Consider the following 16,097-nt stretch of genomic DNA (forward strand, 5'->3'; position numbering starts at 1 on the left):
TGTCAGAGCAGACAGCAGGCCAAGTTACCTGACCCACTTTCAGAGGCCTGTTGTGTGCATCACAGTGATGCTTTCCTGCTGCAGCTCTAAATTTAGCTGTCAAACAGGTGCGCTGTTACACATACGCACAAAGAATGTTATACTCATGACAATCAAAATCCCGGGGTGTTTGTTACGAGTTAGTCAAGATGATAGATGTCACACACTCATAACAAGTGTTACAGCATCGTTTAAACATTCGCTGCCTCGGTGGGAAGCGCCACAAATCTTGGACGGTTTGCCTAGTCACTCAGATAAAAAAACCAGTCATTTCTATGGGAAAAATCTTCATCCCTGTCATAAGCAGTGTGAAATGAAGACAGTTACCGCTACCTGGGATGTAGCCTGATTAAAAATAATGTCCCACTTTCTCCCAGCACACACCAAAAAAATGGCAATTGCATTGGGCCTCCCACTGGGAGATACTGTCAAAACAGAAAAGGAAAGATGGAGCTGAGCCCCTGGCACCAGCCAAAAATTTCGCCTCTTCGTAAAAGGTCTCTGTCACTCTACGGGCTCACAAAGTATCTTTGTTCCTTTATGAGATTTAACATCCACTTTGTGAATAATCATCACAATTGTAGGCTGACTTCCAGAAGAGGATCTAAAAGCACTTGCCAAAAACTATGCAAGAGAAACACTAGAGCCGAGATCCCTAAAAGAGCCCCAGGGGTTTCCATTGTTACCAAGAGAGCAGAAGGCATCATGAGAGCATCTAGTTTGACGTCAGGCATTGCTGTTCCACCTAGTTGCCCTGTACTGATCCCAGTAATATTTGCCAAGAGCAGGGACTGGCAACTTTTTAGGAGCAGAGGGCCGAAATAAGGAAGCTTGGTCCAAGGCCAGCTACCGCTTGCAACCTAACTGTTCCTCACTCTGTTTTTCTCTTGATTAAGGAGCTCTTCAGCACCAAGCACTTTCCCTCCAGGGAGGTACTTATATGCTGTAATCAAGTCACCTCTCAATCTTCTTACTGATAAGCTAAGCAGATTGCGCTCTTCAAACCTCCCGCTGTGAGACATTAGCACCATCTTTCAACTCCAGTCCCCGTGGCTCTTTTCCACACCCTCCCTGATGTTTCCAGCTTCCTTTTATTAAGATGCACAGGCAAGAGCAAGGAGAGGCAGCTTTCACCAATGTCACCTACACAGGTAAAGCTCCTCCCTGCTGCCCTGGCTCTACATCCAAGGACTGCACTTGTCCTTGTTGCTGCCGTGTGGTCCTGGTGCTGGGCTGTCTGTTCACTGTGACCTCCCACACCCTTCTCAAAGTCACTGCTTGCCAGGACATGGTCCCCCAGTCTGTAAAAAGGTCTGAGCACCTTGTTCCCAGACACAATTGCTTTTGGCTGCGTTCACACATTTGGGTTGAAAAGGCCTAGATTGCTCCATCTAACTGCCTCGGCAGCACTATTACTGGCCACTCAGCCCATCTCTACGTCACCTGTGGTTTCGCTGGCAGGGATCTGACGTTTTCTTCCATATGACAGATGAGAATACTGCACAGTGTCAGGCCTAGCGCCAATTCCTGTGGAAACTCGCCTGTGCAGTGACAGCTCTCATTGACGACTCCCTTCTGAGAACCATCAGCTTGCTGGGTCTTAAAGCGCGTTACGCGTGCTTCGCTGATGCTGTATACGGCTAATGTCAGAATTGGCTGCCCCTAGAGTACTAAGTCAGCCCCCTTGCAAAACCTATTACATCTGTGGTTGCCTTTATTGCCCAAGCTTGCAATCTCATCAGCGAAGGAAATCATGTTTGACGAGGCCTGTGTTCCATCAAACCTGGCTGACTAGAACTGCACCACATTTCAAGCTTTTAATATCCAAATACTGGCTCTTCCATTACTATGCCTGCGAACAATTATTTTTGTTACCTCTAAAAAGAATCTTGCCCGTATCTCTCAACTCCCAGCCCCATGTTCTCACCACTAGATGTGGCCAACATCTCCTTATAAAAATCCAGGAGGAACTAGGGCTAGGCCTGAGGACGAAACCTGGCAAATGCTACAGAGCAAGCATTAGCACCCTAGCCTTTTTACCTTGGACACTGACTCAGTTTGGAATCACAGTACATAGCAGATCATTTCATAATAGCCAGCAACAGGAAATAAACTAGAGGTAACAGATGAAGAGAAAGAAAAACCCTGTGTGAAAACAGGGATGCTCATCAGGATCTGGGGGAACATCTGTTCACCAGAGTGCCCCAAGGGATGACAAGATCGAATGGTCACAACCTCTGCAGCGACCAATTCAGGCTGGACATAAGAAAGAACTTCTTCACTGTCCGAGCCCCCAAGGTTTGGAACAGACTGCCGCCAGAGGCGGTTCAAGGACCCACTTTGAACGCCTTTGAGACACATTTGGATGCTTATCTTGCTGGGATCCTAAGATCCCTGCTGACTTCCTGCCCCTGGGGCAGGGGGCTGGAATCGATGATCCTCTGGGGTCCCTTCCAGCCCAAATGTCTATGAAATATCCAAGCTTATTTCAACAGCACAACTCTGTGACCACCTAATGGGCATATGTTTTAATTGGGATGGCAGAACAAGGAGGAGTAGCTGTGGATGGAGGGTAGTCACGATGGGCCAAATTCATCCTTGGTGCATCTTCCGTGTCCTCAGTAGAGGTACACCAAGCCAAGATAGGTCCCCTTGGGCTCTACAGCATATGCTACAAAAGGTTCTCTCTCTCCTGTGTCTTTCTTGCCTCATTTTCAAATGCATCTAGTTCCAAAGAAACCTGTCTTGTGTTTGCACAGCTGGTCGCTTGCAGGAATGAATGCATATCACACACAACTGGGCTCTAGCGCTGAAAGAAAGTGGCTAGCTGCCACCTGGCTGCTGTCACGAAAGCACATGCTGCCCACAGGGCTTGAAATGCTGAAGGACTAGGGATTGAGCCTGAAGATAAAACCTGGCTCCGATGGAGTGAATAAAACAGGGATTTCATCCCAAGTCTTCCCTTCAATGCCCTGTGCAACAAGGGTGGAAAGCCCAAGCCAACGCCTGCAAGACATTACACAGGAAGAAGTTCAGTGGGGCAGGCAAATTAGCTCACTGGTACCTCCAGTCCTCAGGCAACCTGTCTCCCCCATAGCCAGCATTTCAACACAACTGGAGAGGGTTGGCCAACATTTCTCGTTACTTATTGCATGCAGACAGCACACGCTTGGCAATGCACAAAGAAACAACATCCTTGCAAGAAGAGCCTTACAAGCTAGGCCAAACACAGACTAAATAATCCAGACGCTAGCTGCAGGGGCACAAATCAGAGAGACCAGGAGAGAGAAACTGGGTAAGGGAAGCCTCAGAGGCCTGCAGGTGGGTCATGGCATGAGGAGGGAGACTGGCAGCATGGAAAAAGCCAGACAAGACTGGCTGGAAGGATTCAAAGAATGGGCCTGGAAAGAGCACAGAAGGAGGCTGTCTTATAAAGGGAACTTGCTTTTTTTCAGTCTTGCTGGTTTATATAAAGAGAAACCCAGAAATGGAGCTGCTGGGCATCAGCACTGCACACATTTAGTCCAGCCCCAGTAAAACCTCCAGGACCCCTGGCTGTACTTCCTAGGCAGAGCTTCTGTGCACTGGAGTTTCAGGCTGGAATCTGCAAAGGAGCCCAAAACCCCACTGAAGGGAACAGGAGCTGGTTGCTTTCAACAGAGAGTTTTCACAGAGGCCTCAGTGTTCGGCTACTAGAGGTGGATGTACTATAGAAAACATGCAGGTAAATCACGCTTCCACAGTCCAGGCTGCAATCAAATGCAGGAGCTTTTGTGACTGGACAGAAGTGCTCCAAAATAAGTAAAGAGAACATCTCAGCCCCGTCTCCTGGCTCCACTGAGGAAGCAGCACATCTTCACAGGATGCATCCCAGAGCTGCATTCGCAGCAGGAGAAGCACATGACCTGCTGGCCAGCGGTAGACGGCAGCAGCCCATCCTGGAGAAACACCCAATTCTCTCACCCTACCCCAGGACCCCAGATGAACACAACTCCATCTGGCTCCTCTTCACAAGATCCATGCACAGGTGATCAGACACAGGGACCCTCCACGTTTTGCTTGCAGTGCCACCTCCTGGGGAAGGCAAAGCTGTTCAAGAAAGCACTGCAGTTTCTCTGCTGTGGCCAAGTTCTCACTACACAAAAGCAATAGCAGGTTTTTTTGCTACCCCTCAATACACAAGGATGCCAACAGTCAGAAATCCAAGGCCTTCTGAATGCTAACCAACATCCTCAAAAAAGGGCTGTTATTCTTTTCCTTTTATGCAGGTTTTTCTCATTTCCCAGAAGACCAGATTCTGATTTTTTTCTTTGCTATTGATGCCAGGTAAAGGATCCAAGGTAAAATGCCCCTGTTGCAGCCAATTTAGAACTCCAAATGCCAGTGTCATGAGTCACAGCAACACTTGGAGAGAAAAAATGAACAAAGTCTGTGCAAGAATTTCAAAAGAAGCTAGAGATTTTAAGCATGTTATTTTTTTGGAAGCCAAACCCAAGTTACTTTAAAAAGAGGCCTGATTTTTTTGGGGGAAAAAAAAATGCTGAGCACCCTCCAGGCCCCTTTAAGGATCTCTGCATGGGTTAAAAAAAAAAAAAAAAATCACTAAATCAGGAGCAAAATATTCTACTTTTGAGGCCAATTTGCCTCCCAGAGACAGCTTGACAGCAATGGAATTAGGTCACTTTGCAGCCTTTTGAGACTTTGCCTCTGGAGGGCAAAAAGAGCAATCGTGTGGTTCAAGGCTTGTAGTCAGCTGCCTGGGTTCGCTGCTCTGAAGTCTGGCCATGCGAGACTTATGAAACAGGGAGAGCAATAATTCTTGCCTACCTCATCAGGGTGTCATGAAGCTTACATCCTCTAATGCCGGTAAAGCACTTTGTGATCAGAGGATGGATTGCGCTGTCAGAGCTATGAGGCTGAAACGATCGGTAAGGACACAGTAGCTCAGTACATATATCCTGGCCAGCATCCCTGAATACTCACTGAGGCCCAAAGCAGAAATCAGCTGCTCTCTGCCAGGCTGCAGGGCATGGTGGAGAGCACGCTGGCACGGCTGAGCCTTTCGCTGACTGTGTTTACTTCTTGTATTCACACAATTGGGATTGTCAACACACCCCTGGCAGACACAGCAGGCATTTTATCTGAACCAGCTCTTCATGAAGGGCCCCTACATTTTAGGTTCTAATATTATGGTGATAGCACAGCAGAAAGCCCTGAATAATGTCTCTCATTTCCTTTTCCTGACTCCTACTGTCTCCACAATTCGCAGCCTCTCCAGAGCCTTCTCCAGCTCTTCTTCCACATGGACGACCCCTCACTCCTCGTGTGCTGGGCTACAGAAACAGCTCTGCTTCAGAAGCCTTCCAAGAATGACATGCGCCATCCCCAAACTTCCCGAGCTGTGCCATGTGGGGCCTCTCCTCATGCGAGTCAGCCCAGTGAAGTTAATGCACGTTTTTTAAAGGACAGAAGAACAGGCGCTTAATATTATGAATGACCCAGGACCAAGACTGCCTCTTCTTTCTACAGCATAGAGCTGTACACACTGCCAGCGCTCCGTAAGTAAGAGGCTAGGTCATGTATTCCCAGGCTGCCTGGCTGCACTGCAAGCCAGCACCTCAAGGCATGGAACTAGCCTGCTCCTATAGACAGGCCCTGCAAACTTTCCTCAGTACATTTCCCTTGGAAGCAGCCCTTTTCACTGTAATTTGGCTGGGAACATGAGGTAAGGCAATGCAATCACAACTACCAGAGCAGCAGCAAGCAGAGAAAGGTGCTTGCTCGAGTCCTGCAGCATTCAGCAGAGTTGATTTCGTTTAATCAGTTCAAACCCCAGGAATTCTGTTCTTTTGACTTGCAGGTGCAAAGTCAGTGCAGCTGCTCTGATTCCCTAGGAAGTTGGACTGGAAGTGATTTGGGGAAGTTACCTAGCCCAGTGAGCACCAACTTTTGGGCAGGTGGGCACAGATTAGCTCAGCACCCTCCCCTAGCGCAGGCTGGCCACCCCTTTGCTCCAAGGCAGGATCAGCTCTACCCAAACCATTCCTGACAAGGGTTCGTCCAACCTGTTCTTAAATCCTCCCATGACAGATTCCACACTGCGCCTCGGGGATCTCCCCCTGCTCCACTGGCTTCAAAGTGGAAAAGTCTGTCCCAGCATCTGACAGAAATCTCCCCTGCCGCAATTCATGGCCATGGCTCCTTGTGCTTTCCCCAGCTGATGAGCAGAATAGTTCACAACCTTCCTCTTGGCAGTAACCTCTGACATATTTGAAGACTCTTATCGCACCTCCCCTCAATCTTTTCTTCTCTAGACAAAACAAGCACAGTTCTTTCAATCTTTCCTCATTAATCATATTTCTGAGCGCTTCTCTGGCCTTCTGCTGCATTCTTTCCAGTGGGTCCACATTAGTTTTTGAAGGGTGGTGCCCAAACCTGGACAGAGGCCTTCAAGCCAGGGCCTTACCAGTGCTGCATAGAATGAAAAGATTGTTTTACAAAGCAACCTTTTCACAAATGGACTTTGAAACCCAGGGGAACCACAGCATCCCTTACCTCCCCTGTGCAAGATGAAGTTTCTTTTCTACCTGGAGAACTTTTACAGTCTTTGAACTCTCCTCTGCCTGAAGAAGGGTGTTTGAACCCGAAAGCTTGAAAAAAAAACATTTTTTTGCTACTATTCAGTTGGTCTAATAAAAGATATCACCTCTAGCACAAGAGTTTTGTCTGCTTCTGCTTTTTAGATCAACACAGCTATAAGCTATATCCCTGAATGACTGCTTCATGTATCTTACACCAAACAGTCTTGTTTGTATGCCCCACTATGATGTTTGCTTTCTTCATGGTAGTGTGACATGGTTGACTCATGTTCAGTTTGCCATTCACTAGACTCCCCAGAACTTTGTCTGCAGAACTGCTCCCTAGCCAGTGCCCTAGCCAGGCACTCTCTATTTTGTATCTGTGTGGTTAATTCTGCCTACTTAAGCACAGTAATTTGCACTTGTCTTTATTGAGCCACAACCTATTTATTTCTGACCATTTCTCTAATTTGTCAAGACTGTTTTCAATTCTAGTCCTATCCCCCAAAGTGTTGGCTGAACCTACCAGTTTGATATCAGCTGAAAATGTTAACAAGTGGATTCCGTTCTTTGAACCAAATCATTAATGAAAACACAGAACAGCAGTGAACCCAAGAGAGAGCCCTGAGGAACCCCAGTTGTAACATCCTTCCAGCTTCAAACTGAGCCGTCAATAACTCAACTGGTAGGAAAACAGCAACCTCATCTCAGCTGTATTTCCCTAGCTTGCTTATGAGAACACTATGTGATATCATGTCAAAAGCCTTACTAAAGTCCAGATGTATCACACCAATACTTTTCTATCCTCTTATACTATCATAGAAGAAAATGAGTTTGGTTTGACATGACTTGTACTTGAGAAATCCATGTGGGAGGCAATTTATCATTCTGTTATCTTCTGTGTGTTTACAAACAGATTGCTTCATTCAGTTCCAGTATATTTCCAGGAACTGCAGTTAGGCTGACCCATCTATAATTCTCCAGGTCTCTCTTTTCTCCCCTTTTCAAAAATAGGCAGTGTGTTTTCCCCCCTCTGCTCTTTTGAAACTTCACCAATCCTCCATGAATTCTCACAGACAACAGCTAAGGGCCCTGTGATTGCTTTAGCCCATTCCCTAAGCACTCTATGGTGAATTTCACCAGGCCTAGCTCATTTGAAAACTGTAAGTAGTCTCTAACCCATTCCTTTTTAATTCTAGCCTGAGTTCTTACCCCCTTATTGCTGAGGCTAATTATGTTATTAGCCATCTGATCACAGTTAACCTTTTCATGAAGACTGAAGCAAAAAAGGCATTAAACTCTTCAGCCTTCTCAGTTGTGATTAGCTTTTCCTCCCCTTTTGAGGAACAGAGCAATTCTTTTCATGGACACTCTCATACTAGAAATGTACTTAAAAATGATGTTTTTGTTACCTATGTCCCTTATAGTTGTACATCATTTTGGATCCTGGCCTTTCTGACTGTGATCCTACATGCTGGTACTATGTTTTTTTCCTCCTCTTTAGTAATCTGATGTAGAAAAGGTGGAAAATATTGATTCCCTCCTGAGTTTCAGGTCATTGAAAGGCTCATGATTTAGCCAAGTTGCTCCTAAATTGATCAGTTACTTCTGATCTTCCCTTCACAGTTGCACAAGGAGGGTAACCACATGACCCAGTTTGGCTGGGACAGTCCCAGATTTTGGAGGCCAGTCCCAGCCAGCTGGTGAAATTTTAAACATGAGCCCTAGGTGCAGGGCATAATCTAAAGGGGAGGCGGAGTGGCACGAGCTGTGAAATAAGAAGCCCTAGTAGACAGCAAAACTGCCTTAAAACAGGTTAGCTTAACATTAAAAAAGGGAGATAATCATTAACACCTGTGAAGTACAAACTAATGGGTCACTGACTCCCTTAGTTACCTGAACAGTAATACCAGAGCTGCACCACACCACCTCAACCCTGCCTCTACCCTGCTGACTAGGGGGGAGCAGAGGGGGACAGTGTCCCAGATTTCACATTGTCCCATATAGTCACCCTAGGCATAACCTGTGTTTATGACCTTAGTATTATTGGTTTAAGAAACTGCCATTTGTCCAAAATGTCTCTGTCCTTTGGACTTGCTTCCCTTGGGACCTTCCCTACTAATTCTCCAAGCTTACCTGAGTGCTACCATCTTTGTTCAGCTGTTATCCTTCCTTCCCTTCCTAAGAATCATGAGCTCCATCACTGCCATTTGAGCGGTCTTCTCCCGTAACACTCTCAACCAGTTCTTCCCCAACTGGCTGGAATTACACCTACTTCTCTTTGATTGCCTTCTCCACCATCTGCATCAAAAAGTTGTCCCCAGCACCTCCCAGGGACTGTTTGAGCCCCATTATGTTACTTTTCCAAAAAAATGTCTGGTTAAAGTCCCCAACTACAGCCAAGTCCTGAGTATAGGATAATTCTGCTAATTACTGAAGAAAAGTCTCATTCACCTTCCTTGTTTGCTGATCTACAGTTGACCCCTGCCACGACTGCACCCTCAGTTCTCTCTCCTTTTAACTTTATCCAGAGCTTTTCAACAGGGTTCCCATTACATCCTGGACCTCCCAGCCCAAGCATACAGTGGAACTTGGGTTGTTCACAGTCAGGATCCTCAACCCCCTCTGAAGATGAGGGTTTGTGAACTAGCCAGGGGAGAATATAAAGCTACGGCAAACAGCTCCACAGGACCAGAGAGGTGTTCCAGCTGATTCCTGCCATTTTTATTTTACACTTCTCCAATTAGCTGTGATAATGATGTTCCTGCTGATTAAGCAGCAGAACACTTTAAGGTAAAAGCAACCACAGTTGGCTCAGTGACTCATCCTTAAATGGCAACTCACTGCAAACAAGTAGGTTGTGATCCACTTGGATGTGAAGAAGCTGGGTTCCACTGTACATCCTTGATGTATACAACATCCTGGCCTCCCATCCCTTGCCCCAAAGTCATCCTGGATGTGCTATGCCCTTCTCAATCACTATTCCAGTCACTTCAATGATCCCACCAAGTCTCTGTGACATCGCAGAGTTATGCTCTGCATTCACATTGGGGTGACACATGGCACAATTTGGGAGATGCTTAAAAAAAGAACACATTAATGAGAACAGTGCAAAAAGCAGGCTCAGCAGTTATGTTTCTTCTGCCTCTTGGCATCCTGTGGAGAAGAGCCACACACAATCACCAAAGTACAGCCCTCCGCAGACCCAGATGGGCAGACAAGGAAGACCTAGCCTTGTGAGGGGAGGTGGGGTACATGCCATCACTATGTTCCAGTGAGAGTACAAGCACTGCGGACACCCAGGCACCAGTGAGAACAGCTGACTCCATGCTGGTAGGGGGACACATCTCAAGCCAAGCCCCCTCAGTCATAAGGTTAACAGAGGCAGGAGGGGTTTCAGGGTGATTCTTGTTGTCCTAAGGAGGCCCTCGGCTATGCAGCTCTTTGCAGGTCTCCCTGCTACTACTTGGCAAGGGTGCATTGGAAGCTGACACAGGCCAGAGAGGGACAACCGAGGCTGCACGTGCCTGGCAAGCACCCACCTCACTTGCTTCCTAATTTTGCTTGTTCACACAACTCCACACATCCACCCTGGACAGGATAAGCCCTGCAAGAGGAAGCGCTCAGCTTGCCTCAGTGGTTCCATCCCAAAGCCCCCCCGAAACCCAAATGCAAACTGAGAGGAGAAAGAGCATGATGTGTCCTCTGAGCTTGTACAGGGAAAGAGACACACCACCTGTCAGGTGAGCTCCTCAGAGGCAGAGCAGCTGCTCAGAACCAGGCCAGACACCATTGCCGCCTGAGCAGGCATCAAGCCTAAAAATAATTCACATAGCAAAAGGTCTCTGGGATGGGAGATGCACAGCTTACCACGTTCCAGAAGAGCGGGTTAAAAAAAATGCACAGGACAGCAGTGGCAAAGGTGCAGTCGGTCACTTTGACGTAGCCAAGGAGCCAGGTCATGGCGGAAGTCTCAATCTGCAAGGAAGGTCACACAAAGTTAGCGGGACGTGCGCCTGCCTCGACATCACTAGCCAGCACCTAGAGGACTGAACACAGCACAGGTCATTAAGTGTTCAGCAAGAGGCTACACCAGATTTGGTGATGTTACTGCAGTATCATCACTCTGTGCACAACCCTTCAACCCTAACAGCAGCAGTTCAGGGTCTGCTGGGTGCTCACAGCCAAAGCAAAGCTAACCAGGGCCAACTCCTGGATCAGATATCTCCTATGAGCGTTCTTATGCTGTGGGACACGCACAAGTCAGGAGGGGGAACCTCAGGTTCAGGATCCACAGGGGGTACAGTGCTGTGCTCAACTTCTGGATGAAACTACATTGAAGGTCAAAGAAGCCAATGCTCTGCTGGAATCTAACTCAAGATTTCACACTGTGCAAAACTAGCCCTTCTCCAGGCCATCAGCCAGATACAAGATGATTCTTCACCTCCTATCCTAAACTGCCAAATAGCTCTCACATTTACCTCCAAATGGCTGCACTGCAGTGGCAGGTGAATCCTTTAGCTGCCCCAGAAAGGTGCTGTGAGAGATTGTGAAGCATCCCACAGCTTTTAGGATATAAAGTACAAAGTATTACCCCAGCTGCCTCCAGGCTGGTCACGCATTCCCTGATTCTGAAGTGCTGAGTGCTTCCATATCATCAGCTTAACTTGGGAAGCTCAGACCTTCTAGAGACCTAGGATTTAACCTGTTCCAGCCTGCAGATTCCTATCAGCCATGACAAAGGAGCAGAGTATAGCAGGGTGCTATTCAGGTAGGTACCACAATACTGGGGAAGCTGGGGAAATCCACATCTGTTTCAGAGGCAAATAATAATAATGGTGTTTCAGCTCACACTTAGAGGGCAAGGATCAGGGTATAGCTAACAGCACTGTACCAGGACCCCAGCTCTGTCCCTATACAACCTGGATGTCACACACCAAAGCACCCCTCAGGTTTTCCTTCTGTAAAGTGAGAACAATACTAATGTAACGCCCCAGGGTACTGGAAAGGTAAATTCACTCCTGTTTGTAAGTAGAGCTAATCAGAATAAATGTTAACGTACTTTGTTTGTTTGAACCATGCCCATCCCAAACAGCAGCCTCTCTTTAGGGACAGAAACTTTTCACTGCAAATTATCAACATCATAAGCATTTTCTGTAAAAATAGCCAGGCTGCCACCCCTTCCCCTCCACAAAACAGGTATCGAGTGCATAGGAAGTTGCTGTGTGCCAACAGCAAAATCTTGCAAAAACTGTGTTGGAAAAAACAACATTCCACTCCCATTTGGATCAAATGAAAATGTTTTTGAACCTATACCCCCCTCGAAATGTCAGAGGCTTCTGCTTTTCAAGTGGCCGCATTTGGAATATTTCAGAGACGGTGATGCTGGGAGGAGACCAATCTGAATTTAAAACCCAGGAGTTTGGGTTGGGGTCAGTTCCTAAAGCAACCTGAAATGATCCTGGCACAGGGATGATACTGATATCTCAATGTGAGGGAGTAATGAGGCTTCTTGCCTAAAGAGCACATTGGGCATTAGCGTGAAATCAGCTCATCTCACATGCCCGGAAAAAAGGGAATCTGAGCTCCCAGCCTCCTCGTGGGCCCTCGGAAATCATGGGCTGTGCATAGCAATTTGTGAAGAAATGAGCCGTTAAATCAGAGGCTGTTTATTTACAGCGAAACCCCCGTCCTGAGATGCAAAAGCGCTACCTCGAACAGCATTGGGAATCTGTTCCCTTGCTGTGCTTCTACAATTCTGGCTGCTCTCCTGCAGTTCTGGCTGTAAAGCTCCCGCTGTGAGCTGCCACATAGGGTGTTTTTCCTAGAAGAGAAGGCAAAACGCCTCATGGCCACAGCAAAAGCCAGGGGGAGGTCACAGGGGCTCACTCATGAAAAGCATTTACAAATGCTTGGCACTGGGAAGGAGCTCCGAGAACAGCACACACGTGGCCTGACTCTGACAGAGCTCCCACAGCAAGGTAGGATCCATGCTGGATCCCAAGAGGGCCCCAATCCCCCAGTCCCTCGCTCTCCAATCCAACCACACACCCTGCTTCCCCTTGCCTTGGCTCATTGTTCACGTCCTCCACCTGCTAAGTCCATTCACCCTCCAGGCCCCCACCTTGCACAAAGGTTATAGCTACAGCCATCGTCCCCCATCTTCCAATCCCTGGCACTAACTCTTACTTCCATCCAACTGCCCTAGACCTCCATTCGCATTACTCTTCCAAGAACCTGCCAAACCTTCTCCAAAGTGCCCATTACTGAGTCCCCCCTTCACCCGAAGACAAGCATTATCAGTTGCAAACAACACACTAAGTATCCAGCGTACAACATGTCCAGACTGCCTGGCCTGTGTCTAATGTGTGTGTTGTGTAGCAAGGTATGTTTCTGCTTTTTTCCAGCGCAGAACACACCGTCAGCAGTTGAGGAACAAAAGCCCCTCTTGCCAACCTACTCATTCATTGGTGGAAGCCCCATTAAACGCGGCGCGGACTTTCTTTTCTCCTTCTGAACCACCACGGTCTCAGTCACAGGCACACAGCAGATTGGGCTGTGATCAGTTGTGCTTTTATGGGCAAGAGGGGAGCCTTTCAGGACAATCTGTCTATCCAAGGGGCTCAGGATGTCATGTAATTAAATGTAGCGCAGCACACTCAAACCTTGGCTCCCCATCAGTCATTATGTAACCGCAGATGTACAAGACGACAACTCATTGCAGCAAAACAGCTGTTTACTTGCCGCCAAGAGCCAGCACAAGAAACCAGCCAGGGGTGGAGAGACAAAGGGAGAGAAAAGCTATATTGGCACATACTATAGTAGGGCTCAAAGGCATGGGGAGCTGACCTTTGATGTGCCAGGCACTGGTGAAACAAGGTGAGGTTCTGCAATCAACTGCCCAGTGGGCAAAGGTACCTGCAGTGCTACAGACCACAAGGCCGCCCACAGGCAACCCACTGTAAGATGCAGGGCTCCGGAAATAGGCATCATCCCGGCCTCTGATAAACGTACTAAAAAGAGCAAGGGAAGAGGGAGAGGGTCACATCTTTTGACAAGGGGCTGTTACAAATAATGGACTATTCCCTGCAACAATGCCCCAGCCTTGTCACTTCATGCTGGCATCAAGGTTGGTACCCAGCATGCTTCCAGGCTCTAGAAAACAAGGTCAATTAAATGGAAAGGATTTGTAAGTGCCTGAGTGGGGTAGACTCTCCAAGGGGAAAATTTCATGGACGTTATAGATTACACAGACATTAGGGGCTTGAAGGGACCTCGCAAGATGATTGAGTCCAGCCCAGAATGGTTCTGATGGTGCTCCCAAGGGGCTGGGTTGCTTCTATATAAACCAGGAGCATCCAAGATGCATGCAGCGGGCCAAACCAAACCTACCAAAATAACTTCTGGTTATGCACCAGGATTTAATCTGCCCTAAGATGACCAGGTAAATACTGGAACTGGAGCTCTAAAAGGTCACAAAAATAAAAGCAGGAATCTCAGGCCACTCGTCATACAGCCAAGGAAAATATCCCTGCTACTCACACATGCTGTCCATGGAGGGAGATGAACCAGATAAAGCCTAGAGATTTCTTCCAACCCAAATATTGATGAAAGCAGATGTACTGTGCCGGTACACGTGGAGTTTGGCTTTTATGATTCTGTTCCTCCCTACAACCGGCTAGTTTACAGCTTGCTTCTCTTCTGCAGCAATTAGGGGTTCACCCCTGCAAGGCACGGAGAGTCCTCGATACCCAGAGCACGCCGCAGCTCCCAGACACGACAAGGCCTTTGAGCAGCTAAGAAAACAGGCTTCTCCCCTCGCCTTCCCCCCATACCCTGTGATCCCCATAATGAGCAAAGCAGCCTGATTTTTTTTCTAGTCAACACAAGACACCAGCATCTGCCAAAACGTGACGGGATTATTTTGGGAGAGGAATGCTCTGATCCTGCTGAACCACTGACAGCTGGCACACGCAGGCGACAGCGATGCCAGCTGCCCCCCATCCACAAGCGCAGCGAGTCAAGGCGCATTATTTTCAAGCTCTGCAAAGAAAAATAAAAATCTTCTCAAAGATGCAATAATGGGCTTGGCAACGAGCGGCTGGGAGGGCAGCACAACCCCGAAACGGCCACCGAGGCCCGATCGGAGGCTCCCTCCAGCACCCCTGGGCCCCGCGTTTACTTTGCGAGGGGCTAGAGCAGCTCTGCAGGGAGGGCAGAGCGGGGCGGGGGCCTTGTCCGGGGGCAAGTCGGACGCTGCGGCGCGGGGCAGCTTCGCAGGCGCGGGAGGGCGGGAATCGCCCGATTTACCTACCTGTGCCTCCCTGGTGAAGCACGGCCTGACGTGCACGCACACGTGTGTGAAGTGCTACACCCCCAGAAACCGGTGTGTGCCTTGAATGTGGGGTGGGGGCTGGCTCGTGCCTTGCACATGGGGGAGCCCCGCCTCACGCCTGGCACGCTGGGGGGCTGCCTCACACCTTGGACACAGGGAACGCTGCCTCACGCCTTGCACCCTGAGGAGCTCTGCCTCACACCTTGCGCACGGGGGGATGCCTCACACCGTGCACACTAGAGAGCTCTGCCTTGCACACGAGGGGGGGCTGCCTCACCTCCCACACGGGGGGATGCTTCACACCTTGCACACCGGGGAGCCCTGCCTCACACCACGCACACGGGGGGCCCGTCCCACCCCCGGTACCTGGCCGTAGTCCACATTGCCGAGGCCTCCGCAACAGTCCAGGGCCGCAGCCCCCGCCCGGCGTGCGCGCGCGCGCCGCCACCTCCCCCCCCCCCCCCCGCGCGGGGCATGCCGGGAGCGGAGCCGGGAGCCGGGAGCCGGGAGCCGAGCGGGCCTGCAGCACCGGGCCGGCGGCCGCGCGGGGGGACCGGGCCGGGCTCTGGGGCCGCGCTGCACCCACCTGCACCGGCGGCCCGCAGCGTCTGCGGCGCGGCTGCACTTTGTCCTGTGTTTAGGCAGGCGGCCAGCGCCCGACCCGGCCCGGCCTTGGGGCGCGGGCAAGGCTCGGGGCCGGGCCCGGCTTCCGCCGCCCCCTCGCCCGACACAACGACAAGACACCCGGTGCCGGCGAGACAGCGGCCGGGAGGGTGTCAGCCCGGACTGAAGCACGTCCCCGAAAAGACCCCCGCGGCGGTGCCGAGTTGGGAAGGGGCTCCTCAGTGCCCCTCGGCCAGACCAGGGGCGCCGCTGCAGCGCGGCCCCTTCCGTCTCCTCCGCTCGTCTCCTGTCACCCCGCTCGGGAACGACAGGCCGGCCCGAGCCTCGTCTCACAAGCCTGAATCCCCAACGCCGGGACTGCCCGCACCCCCGGGGTGGGAGCTAAGCTGCCTTTCTATAATAGGTCTTGTTATTAGTCCCTTGGTACACGATCTCGTGCTATTAAACGTCGTCCAGTGCCTGCTCCTGCTAGCCCAGCCCTCCTCCATATCCACGGCCCAGCTCTGAGGCCTGTACACGCC

At 49.7% G+C, this 16,097-nt stretch overlaps 1 protein-coding gene across 6 annotated transcripts in view; it reads right to left on the reverse strand.

The window, feature by feature from the left end:
- The window catches only part of PEMT (phosphatidylethanolamine N-methyltransferase), an 83,017-nt gene extending 67,325 nt beyond the window's left edge, over positions 1-15,692 (reverse strand). Inside the window, exons 1-2 of one of the 6 annotated variants that reach the window (XM_090023519.1) lie at positions 15,539-15,692; positions 10,488-10,595 (exon numbers count right to left, since the gene is read on the reverse strand). In XM_090023519.1, coding sequence (XP_089879645.1) covers positions 10,488-10,580 — 93 coding nt within the window. In that variant the 5' untranslated portion in view covers positions 10,581-10,595; positions 15,539-15,692. Of the gene's footprint in view, positions 1-10,487; positions 10,596-14,159; positions 14,642-14,931; positions 15,175-15,229; positions 15,254-15,318; positions 15,445-15,538 lie in introns of those variants that run through there. The other 5 variants (XM_090023522.1, XM_090023521.1, XM_090023517.1 and 2 more) reach the window with 5 other exon arrangements.
- Between the last annotated feature and the right edge of the window lie 405 nt (positions 15,693-16,097).

The sequence above is a fragment of the Crocodylus siamensis genome, chromosome 12 (genome assembly GCF_052110815.1).
Source record: "Crocodylus siamensis isolate JL-2025a chromosome 12, ASM5211081v1, whole genome shotgun sequence".
Lineage (NCBI taxonomy): Eukaryota > Metazoa > Chordata > Crocodylia > Crocodylidae > Crocodylus > Crocodylus siamensis.